The following is an 11,574-nucleotide window of genomic DNA, read 5'->3' as shown; positions in this document are numbered from 1 at the left end:
ATTTTAAGCCAAACATCATCTTTTCCTAAACATAACCAAGTATTTTTGTGCCTAAACCTAACAGGTAGTTTGTATCTATGACATAACAATGTTCACATGTAACATATCCAAACGTGGTTTGCAGAAACGTACAATGCCAACACTGACTGTGTTGATTAGGTTGGTTCAACACACCACGCTGAGCTGTTTGAGCATGTTTTCTTCTTTCCGATGATGTCTATCGCTTCTATGCGTCATATACTGTTGACCTGATATCTCCCTCTAAAGATCTCCTGTCTGCATCTATAAAAGACAAAACCGGTCTTTGTTGGGTCACAGAGGGTTTTTTTTTTTCGGACCTCCAGGAAACAGCAGACGCTCAATAAAATGAGCCGGCTTCTTCATCTGCTGAACACAATTAGTAAAACCTTTCAGTGGAAATGAGTAAGTCTTTAATTATTCGCTCTGAGTGTTTGCTGGACGTCACTCTCAGCTCCCCTCTGTGTCAGTTCCTACCACTGACCTCATCTGTGTTTTTTCTCAAGGATATCCCTCACATTTCGAGGCACAATGAGGCAGCTTCCTGTTTAGAGAAAAGGACCAGTCCAGCCTTCGCTCGCCCACCCTCAACTTACGTAATTTCCCCGCCGTTCTGCCAGCAAGATCCCAGCAATGTCACATGTATGGAAATGTGCTTTGAGTTTCATTTTCTTTAATACATTTCTGGAAAATCCTTGAAATTCCCTCTACGTTTTTTTATGGAAACGCTGGAGCCAGAGCAGGTTAAATTACTGAAATGATTAACAAATTAACTAAATACCCTCTGTGACTAATCAATGAGTCATCTCAAAAACTGCTCATGGAAAGTTTTTTATCTAAAGCCTGCAGGTAAAGAAATAATGGATTTGGTGATAAGACTGTAGGGATCTGGATCTTTATCTCCAGCTGTGTTTGCTGATGTGAGAGGGAATTCAGGTGTGATAAGATATAAAGGGTGATTTAAATCATTAGTAATCTTAATTTGTTTAGCACTTTTCACAACAGAAGAAGGAAGTCAGATAATAACTCTGATTCAGAGTGAGAGCATGTTAAAGTCTCCTCTAAAAAACTGTTTTGTGTTACTTTACCTAAAAATCAAGTTTGATAAAACTGACACTTTTTTGAAAACGTGTTTAAAACAATATGATCTCCTTTAGTTATTCATTTGATGATATTGAAATATTGAAGGTATATAAAAAAAACTGACAGAAAAATATGCTGGCAAACCACATATACGTTACATTTGTAAGGCCCTGAGGAGCTTTTCCTTTCTTTAAACTAGCTCAACAATTTGGAAAATATGAGAAGAATAATTTAGTTTGTCAAAACAAATCAGCAGAATAAATGTTGGCGTTTTACATTTCTGCAAATTACCTGAAATGCTACATTTGTAAAGAATTATGAAGCCAACACATTTAAACTTTACATGTCTTTACGTTTCAGCGATGCTTTGGTAAACTACGTTTGGGTAAAGATCATGTTTTGGCTTAAAATACTTACACAATAACAGCTGGAAAGGCCTTTCATGTTCGAAAAAAAAAAGCTTTTGGTGGCACTATAGCCAGCCGAAAAACATTGATAGGTCGCTAAAAAGCCCCTTTTACATTGCCTGTTCAAGGCGGGAATATAACGACGTTTTTCTGCCTCATATTATGTATAAAAAGGTTAGATTGTATGATGAGAGGACGGAGTTTTCCGGAAGTAATAAGAGTGCTGAAACTGCGTCTGTATAAAATGACCAGCCGGCAGGACGGGTGTGACGTTTTGATGATGTGTTTTGCGTTAGCGGCTAACACTGGCTATAAATGTCCAAAAATTAGGAAAACAATGAAGTCCAGGAGCTCCTTACCCTCCTTACACAGGACGAGATCTGCCGCCGTATAACGGAGACGGCAGGTGATAGTTATTGGCATGTTTCGCATTAGTTTAGTTCTGTGTAAAACTGCAGAGGCGCTGTGAAAGGGGACTTTGTGGCGGCTCTATAACACAATCTCTGTGTAAAAAGAGCTAAAAATACACGTTTGGTGGCTAAAGGTGTTTGAAATGCAGCAATGACTCGCTAATTAAAAACAAAAATAGTTTTGTTGTTGGTCTCAAACAGAGGTCTGTAGCTTGGCAGGCATCTTGCCTACATGTCACACTTTCCACAATCCCCTCCAACATCCAGTGACAAAGTGAGCTTATATACAAAATCACATTAACAACATCGATATGATATGTATTAAATGCACAAATGTGATATCTGCGGTTTGTAGAAACCTACAATACCACAATTTTCTTCTGGCAACAATCAGGTTTTGTTGCTCAAATTTGACACCTGAATTTGTGAGCGTCAGGTTGTGACAACTATAGAAACTAGCTGTGGTTCAATATGCAAATTAGACAAGTGTGATGTGAAAACGTGCAGCCTCCAGTGAACCTACACATACATACATACACACACACACACACACACACACACACACTGAGAATTCACTTTTCAATGAAGAAGACACATCTTGTGTCCAGCTGTTTGAAATGAAAATTTTCATAAATTGTTTTTTTTCACCATGAGGGACGAGCAAATGTAATTTTAGCATTATTGACAAGATAATTAAAAGTTTTTGTACACAAATTATTCAAAGCTGGGGTTTTTGAAAGTCTTAAAACATGCCCAGAGGGGGAAACATTTCTATAAATGTCACAAAGGCCAAAAATGTAATTTTTTTTTCTTGATGTGTGAACTCAAAGATAATTACAGATGACGCCTATCTGCAAGTTATTTTCTGGAATCTGGGGTTTCTGGCCTGCAGAAGAGAGTCAGCCGCACCTGCCTCACAAATTACAGTTTTTCCTCTAACAAATTAACTTGTGGTTTTAGTTTAGAGTGTTTCTGACTGTGGGAGAAAGAGATTTCCACAGAATCTGTCAAACCTGCAGAGCAACATTGAGCTGCGATGATCTGCATCAGTAATTACACTTCAAAAGCTGATTGAATGCAAACATGAGAGCTACATTTGCTGGCAACATTTTTCAGTAGCGTGGGAGCACCTGAGGGCAAACTGCACCATGAGGTGAAAAATCTCACTTTCTTCCTCTTCAGTTGTTGCAACCAAAAACATATAATTTGTCACCGAGCTCTGATGCCTCCGCAGGGCAAATCAGATGAAAAAAAAAATCGGGGTCAGGCGGAGGAGGGAGGGAAATCGTTGAAGGGCACAAACATTAGAGACCAACCCACTGCGTGTTGAGTCCTGCCCCGCGCTCCGTTCCCACATCACACTCGCATGTCGCTGGTCGGTTGAACCCGTCGTCTCCTCCTCTCTCTCTCTCTGGGATCATTTCAGCTGAAGCTTCTCTGGATATTTACACGGTTTCACAGGTGCGTGGAAAAGTTTAAGTTGTTAAAAAAGTTGCGTTTTTTGCCATGTGAGCCCGATAAGATGCGTAAAACGCGTCCAAACTGCTCGGTGGTACATTTGTAGTAACTTAACTATGTTAGCTGTAATTTCTAACTCTTGCACTATCAATAATGTGGACAGTTATGACGTTATACATATTTTGCTAGTGCGTGCATGTCAGTAAAAACTTGTAAAGAAATTATTGACCAATAAGTTAAATCTAATTGTCTGTATGTGTTAAATTTGGTCTTTAATCCGTGCGTATTTACGCATGTACGTGCGTAATTTTAAAGGTAACTACGATCCACACAAGATGTGAGATAGTTTTCATTTGTTGTGTCCCTATATTAACCTGTAAGCCCACCTACTAACCGAGGAGTTCTGTCAAATTGTGTGCAGGAGTTAAATTTGCCGGTTTGGATACATTAATTCGTGCGCATTTAAGCATAAATATGCGTATTTATTCAGATCATTATGATTCACACACACATACATGCAAGATGCAAGATAGTTTCCATTAGTTATGTCATTATATCAACCAGTCTGTTCGGTCATCAACCAATAAGTTTAGTGTAATTGCATGTACGAGTTAAATTTGCCGGATTGAATTCTTAACATGCGTATTTATGAAGATATATGCGTGTTTATTCTGATTACCATGGTGCAAACATGCATCAGTTTTATTGTCTGTACGAGTTAAATTAACAGGTTTGCATACTTTAAAACATGTGTATTTATGATGATTATTGTCATACAGCTTATATGTAGCTATTTATGCGAGTCGATTAGTATTTGTTTTGTCTCCAACACTGTCCAACACTGTAAAAAAATGGGTTTAGATTAAAAAAAATAAAAAATAAAAAATAAAAAAAACAAATTAAAAAACAGCTTCTTTTAAGGAATAAGGAAAATGTTTCAAAACTCTGGTTTTGATTTAGAAAGTGTTCCATATTTTAATCCCATTGTAAACTTTTTTTTTTTGTCCTTTTTATTCATACTACAAGAAGTCCTCTTCCATACTGGAGGCTTTCCCCCTCATTAATTACGTAGATATGATCGCTATTATGTGTAATTATCTGTATGTATTCTGGGGATTAATTGGAGAGGGATCTCTAAATCAATTTCCTTTTTTCCTGTTGATAATGATCATGTTTATTTTGCATCATCAATACTAACCCCCCTCTCCTCGTTTTTTTTTTTTTTTTTTAAATGCAGGCTGACTCTCGTCGCCCCCTAGTGCTCGGCTCGGCATTGAAAACGTGTGATTTTTCTGGGGAGGAAAATTCTTCAACCACAGGATATCCTACTTGATAGCATCAAAAGAAACAACTGCTTCTGTCTTTTCAAGCTTTCAGAGAGAATGCACAGCCGGAGGACTTCATGACGCTTGGTCTGTGGATCTAATCTTAAAATCAGAAAAAGGTGACGAAAAGAAAAAGCATCTTCGAGTGGAAGCGCCAAAAATGGCCACAGAGTCTTTCCATGCTGCTTACGCTGCTGTAGCCCCGTCCGCCATCCCCATAACCCCCGCCACGAGGAACCTGCTCAGGATGTTTCACGAGTACCAGAGTAACGCGGTCATCTTGACGCACTACAACTACACGGGAAAACTGCAAGAGAACAAGTACAAGGAAGGACTCACATCGGAGGCCATCGCGTTTCTGCTGGTGTGCCTGCTGATCGTCATGGAGAACGCCGTGGTGCTTTTGGCGATCTGGAAGAACAAGAAGTTCCACATGCCCATGTACTACCTACTGGGCAACCTGACGCTCTCGGACCTGCTCGCAGGCTTTACCTACATGGTGAACATCATAACATCCGGCGCCAACACTTTAAACATGACCCCGGTGCTTTGGTTCCTGAGGGAGGGCGGCGTGTTCATCATGCTGGCCGCTTCGGTCATCAGTCTGCTCGCCATCGCCATTGAGCGCCATGTCACGATGGTGAGGATGAAGCCGTATCAAGGGGACAAACAGGGGCGGATGTTTGCACTGATCGGAGCGAGCTGGGTGTTATCCGTGTTCCTTGGCGTCCTCCCCGTCCTTGGCTGGAACTGCATGGGCCAGCTGGATCAGTGCTCCACCGTGCTCCCGCTCTACGCCAAGAGCTACATCCTCTTCTGCATCACCATCTTCAGCGCCATCCTCATGTCCATCGTGGTGCTGTACGTGCGAATCTTCCGCATCGTGAAGTCCAACACCCAGCGCCTCGCTTCGGTCCCGCAGCGCAAAGGCCTCTACCGAAAGTCCCAGAAGTACATGGCGCTGTTGAAGACCGTCACCATCGTCCTGGGCGTCTTCATCATGTGCTGGCTGCCGCTCTTCATCCTCCTCCTGCTGGACTTCTTCTGTCCAGCCAAGAGCTGCGGCGTGCTCCTCAAGGCGGACTATTTCCTCGGCATCGCCATGTTCAACTCCCTCCTCAACCCAATCATCTACACGCTGACCAGCAAGGACATGAGGCGGGCGATCCTCCGGCTGCTCTGCCGACCCTGCCTCCTGACGAAGGACGGGCAGGTGAAGAAGATCGGGATGCCCTTCCTGGAGTGCAGCACCAGTAAGGCGGATGGACCCTCTCACAGACTGGAGGGAGTGGAGACGACCGTGTCCTCCGGAAACTTTACACCCTCGACCATCAAAGCAATTTACCCCCGGATGTCCAAAACATGACACGCTGAGAACGAGAACTCGCACTAAAGACTTGCTCGTCTCAGATCTGAGCTGCATGTGTGCTCCAGTCGAGTGTACGACAGGAACTGAAGGTTTACGTTGCACTCTGCCCAAGTTTTTGGCATGAACGGATTGAGCTCGATGCACGTGATCAATGCTCAAATTGGGAGAAAGACAATAATTTTTAAAGTTTATTATCATGAAAAACTGAAGTGTCAGAGCCTCAAAAGTCCACTGTGAAATCTGACGAGTTGATCTTATTTAAACATTTAAAAAGTATCGGCGACCGATCGCCACGAAAAAGTAAACATGCCTTTTCTTGCATTATGTTTACTTTGTTTTTTTGTTAGGTTTACTAACAATTTTGATGTACTCAATTTAAAAATGGCGAGTGAAATTAACTTGTTTTTTCTTAGTGACAGCGACTTAATCAAACCAAGTTAGTCTGATTTAACAGGTGTTCGTAGGAAACTGATGCGTTTGGCAAACTAAGTAAGCAAAACAAAAAATGCAGGATTATTTTGAGTATCTTGAGACAAGACCAGTGTTCGTGGAAACAAACAAAATTATACAATCAAAGCAAATCCACTTTAAGCCTTATAAAAAAATCTAAAAAATAATAATATTCAGATAATATCCTTGTCTTTGTTTTAGGATTTCAACAAGGCCCAAAGTCATGCTGTTTGATTAAAAAAAAAGCTAAGTCAAGCTAACTTAGCTCACTTAAAAACTTAAGTTGCTAACACTTAGAAAAAAAAAAACAAGTGAGTTCTCGCGTCATTTTTAAGTTACAGCAACTTCACAAAATTTATTTAAAACTTTAAGTAAACTTAACTATTAGTATAAACATTAATCTAAACTAATAGTTATATTTACTATAATCAAGGCAATCGGTTTCTTAGATTTCTAAAAGTAAGATGAGCTTGTGAGTTTACAGTGTAGGTTTCTTGTGGAAAAAAATAGTTCTTACTTTTATTTTTTTAGTCGCTGAACAGTATTAAAAAAAGTCATTTCATTTTATCTTTTTCCACATGCAATGAAACCAAAGACTGTGCAGGCGTCAACAGACGACAAGTTGATATTACTTAAAGTAATCTTGGAAACCGATTGTCTTAAAAAGTAATTTAAATATTACTAGAAATCTTCAGCTGTATTTACAAAACCCTTTTAAACACTGATTTCTTGAAAAACATTGGAAATTATTTTTTAAAAAAGTTTTAAAAAAGTCTCAAGGAAATGACACAGAAAAAGTGCTCAAGAATTATACAAATTTTGCAACATAATTTCAAATCTGAAATTCTGATCACTTATATATAATTTTTTTCCCCTAGCTTTTAAAAAATATTTTTCAAAGTCTATTAAATTCTTGCAATCTGTGGAACATTTCTTACCCATGTTGCTCCTTGCCTTAATTCCAATGTTTTTGAAAAAAATCAAACCAAAAAAAAAAAACAATTTGGTTTCAAAGGTTTAAATACTTGGGAAAGGCGTCTTTAAATTAATAATAAACTTAAATTAAGTAAATGTAATTCAATTCTAAGTATTTAAGTCTTTTTTTTTTTTTAAAGTAAAACCAACAGGTCAGATTTTACAGTGTGCAAGTCTCAAGCATGAGGTTTGCCCTTATCTCCTTTCCCTGTGTAGCACATAATGACATGTTGTTACAAACACGGAGCATCCACACCCAAAACCTGCTGCCAAACCCATGTAATTTCTGCCATGTGAGTTTTGGTCAGCAGCAGCGCTGGGTAGAGGTCCCCCTCGGCCCAGATCAGAGGCTCCGTGGCCTGGAGACGCACTGAGGACGTCATACGGAGGGATGTGCAGAGCGGTTTGCAGCTTTGGAGGTCCTCCTTAACACATGTAGTGACACATGATGAATGACTAACGGCCATAAAGCAGACAGTGGAGGTTTGTTGACGCCTTCTTGGTGTAACGCAGAATATCAGCGATATGCTGTAGGTCGTGGACAAAAATTTTAAGTGGAAACAGACAACTTCTGCCTTCTCACATTTCCAAGTGGTATTAATTTCAATTTCAATCTGCTTTATTGGCATGATTGTCAGGTGAGCAGTGTTGCCAAAGCGTCAAGGATAATATTATTGTTGGCGCAGCTGTTGCAAAGACGGATCGCTTTCTGTTTTCTTCAGAGTCTAGCAACTACCAAGAGTTTCCACAGTTATTTCGGTTGTTCCAGTGAGCCCCTTTTGACACAGAGACTGTGCTGTAGAGCCGCAACAACAGCAGCATCATGCTGCTCCAGTGTAAGATTTTAGACAGCGTGTCGGTATAGCGGAAGCAAGAGGGGTGGCAATTAACACAACAGCAGCGGCCTCTAGTGGGACATATAACAAACACGTCAGCAGCCCTTTTTAAACAATAATAACATGGCATTAACAATCATTAAGAGCCCCTGTTTATATGGCGTCCTCAACTCGGAGGGTGCAGCTTCCGAATCTCATCATTTTCCAATTCGTGGACATTTTCTGTTGCTCCTCTTATTTTTTTTGAATTAGTGGCCACCTACTTTTTAAATCTCTAAAGGTGGGTCAGATACGTTACACATAACCAAAACGTCACACCTGTGCCGCCCTGACCCTGTCCTGACAGTTGTCCCGTTTATACAGACATCATTTCAATGCTGTTACACCTCCGATGAAGCAATGACAACTCTGTCCCCTCATTCTGGGATTGTGCCTCTTATACAGAGCGGCAAGTCGGGATAACGGCGGGAAATTCCCGCCATATAGAAGGAGCTATGGATGTATAAAGCGAATTGGATGCAGCATCAGAGGCGGAGCACAGTTATTCCCATGAAAGTTGCTCAGTGCCGCATGGAGCGAAAAAAAGTTCAACTTCTGTGTGTGAAATTACCAAAATCTTCCACTCTGCTTCCGCACCGTCAGAACAGAGTAGACGCAGTTGAGAATTTCGCCAACAGGGGGAGTTACTTCCAGTTTAGCGCTTTCAGGGTTCCTACAGCTTAAGGCAGGTTAGATTTCAAATTTTCAGAAACTATTGGAATTAAATTTAAGAACAATTTTACAAACTGAAGAAAAAATTAACATGAGCTGACAAAAATGATTGTGATGATATAGGGTTAGTTGTTTTGTTTTTTTTACATAAAACGTTTTTATAATATAAAACATTACTTTTTGGGAAAATACCCGCCGTTTGTTTAAATTTTATTCTCACTCTGCATGTGGGATTCCACTATCTTCGTCTTCATAGTGGGTTCGAAAAACTCTGGCACCACGGCAAAATTCAAACGCTGCCAAAGACGGCATAACCTTTCCTTCTCTTGTTGTTTCCTTGGCAGCTGACAGGAAGTAAACAGCGCTGCCCTCGCAGCAAAACAGCAATGAAACAGTCTTTTGGGAACCGATCTAAACACAGATGGTGTCATTTATCTGCAGCCATTACATAACACAATTAAAATTCACTTCGTAAATGTGTCTATCACCACTTTAAATAATGTCTTTCTTGTGGGAGAAAGTTCCCCATGAAATGATACGAATCTGTTTTTCTTGTGAAAAAGCGCTGATATGATCTTGTTCCACACAGCAGCAAAGCCCTGACATCAGACTGTGTGGGCTTAGTACAGGGAAATTACGTTGTAGTCTTAGAGGCATAAAACTTTGCTGACTGTAATATTGTACATAAATGTAAAAAGGAAAAAAAAATCTAAATTTACTGAATTTTTTGTATGCTTTGTAAATATCTTTATAAACTCTTCTGAGCTGCATTTTTTTTATCTGTAAAAAAACTCACTTAAGTTATGATGTCACTTTTTATATGTGCACTGAATAAAAACATATGTGAATGAAGTTTACATGCATGTCTGTGTACATTTTTTACTCACCTCAGCTAGTTTTGTTTTCATGGTTAATGTGAAAGTTTCAAATCTCTCGCTGAGCGACATCCCTCTCATTTCTCACCGCTAAACAAAACTAAAACACTCGCCATTGTCAATATACAAAGTATAGTGTTATAAACTACAGAAAAAATAGTCTAAATAAAATAAATGCCATTTTAATAGATAAACTAAAAAATATTATCATACTAAGTTTTGTTCATTTTCTTTTATGTATTATGGTTTAACATAAGGTGGTGGTGGTGTTATGTGAGGACTTCCTGTGAATTGACCTTTTTAAGCTCCACAGGAATATGATTTATTGCAGAGCCATATGTTTCTCTTGTACTAGTAAGGACAAAACATGACATAAGAATCAATAAATAAGTAAATAAATTCATAAATAAATGAGTGTAGAGTTTAGGACCTCCTGCCTTGTTTAAAAAAGAATTAGATAAATACATATAGTTGTACAAAGATGTGTAAATAAATGTAAAATATTTATTTCCTGTTATAATTACCAACTTTTATTATTTATTAAGATTTTAAATATTTTTTCAACATTTCTTTTATTTATTTTGCCTTCATCTATTTACTTCCATATGTATTTAAACATGTATTTGTCTATGCCTTTATGTATTTATTTAACTATTACATCAACATTTTTTTTCACTTATTTCCATATTTATTTATTTATCTATTTATTTCAAAATGTATTGATTTATTATTTTATTCATCTACATTTATCTACTATCTACTTATTTCCATATTTATTTCAACATTTGATCATTATATTTATCTGTGCATTTATCTATTTATTTCAACGTGTCTTTTTATTATTAATTTCCATATATATTTACTTATTTATTTCTATATTTACGTTTTATTTATCTATGAAGTCATCTATTCATTTTACCATTTATTGATTGTTGTATTTATGCATTTATCACATTTCAATATTCATTTCAACATGTATTAATTTATTTATTAATTTAAATTTATATTTAGACATTTTATGTAATTTCCATTTTTTTCTATGCATTGTTTTATTTATCCATGCATATATATATTTATTTATTTATTTACAATCTATTATTTACTTATTATTTTATTCATTTCTGTATTTATTTAAACATTTATTTCCAAATCTATTTATACATTTATTTCCTCATTTCCATTTTTATTTATTGCTGCATTTATTTAAACATTTATTAATTTATTTCTATATTTAATTCAGCATTTATTTATTCTTTCATTCATTTATTTTCATATTTATTTTAGCATATTATTTATTTGTACTAATGTCATTTTTCATCCTGCATAGAATAGAGACAGCTGGCTGCTATTTATCATATTCTTGTAGAGCTTCTTAAGTTTAATGAGTGTGTTAATTAAACATATTAACTTATGAGGATGTAGGTAAGAGCGATGCTCGGAATCAAACACAGCACTTATTAACACCTATATCAACTTCCACCATAATATACCATACTGAAGTTAGTTGATAGTCGAAGGCGAGTTAGGCATCACGTCAAAACGACAGCGATGTGCTTCTTTACCACCTCCATTTAAACCACTTGTTAACCACTTGTTAAGATATGCAATACGTGTGGCTGAAGAATTGATGAAGTTGCAGAAATAAGCCAGTGTAAGC

At 37.8% G+C, this 11,574-nt stretch overlaps 1 protein-coding gene across 1 annotated transcript; it reads left to right on the top strand.

The window, feature by feature from the left end:
• Positions 1-3,228: 3,228 nt before the first annotated feature.
• Positions 3,229-9,899, top strand: s1pr5a (sphingosine-1-phosphate receptor 5a). Its single transcript, XM_042505733.2, has 2 exons — positions 3,229-3,379; positions 4,614-9,899. Exon 2 carries the CDS (start codon positions 4,862-4,864, stop codon positions 6,065-6,067), a length of 1,206 nt encoding a protein of 401 aa, XP_042361667.1. The 5' UTR covers positions 3,229-3,379; positions 4,614-4,861; the 3' UTR covers positions 6,068-9,899.
• Positions 9,900-11,574: the final 1,675 nt, after the last annotated feature.

This window comes from Plectropomus leopardus, chromosome 18 (genome assembly GCF_026936395.1).
Source record: "Plectropomus leopardus strain MGB_pleo_1.0 chromosome 18, ASM2693639v1, whole genome shotgun sequence".
NCBI lineage: Eukaryota > Metazoa > Chordata > Actinopteri > Perciformes > Serranidae > Plectropomus > Plectropomus leopardus.
This window is presented reverse-complemented; position numbering and strand designations above follow the sequence as displayed.

Bases quoted from the DNA above. Each gene is read 5' to 3' on its own strand.
- s1pr5a (XM_042505733.2), top strand. From the start codon at position 4,862: ATGGCCACAGAGTCTTTCCATGCTGCTTACGCTGCTGTAGCCCCGTCC.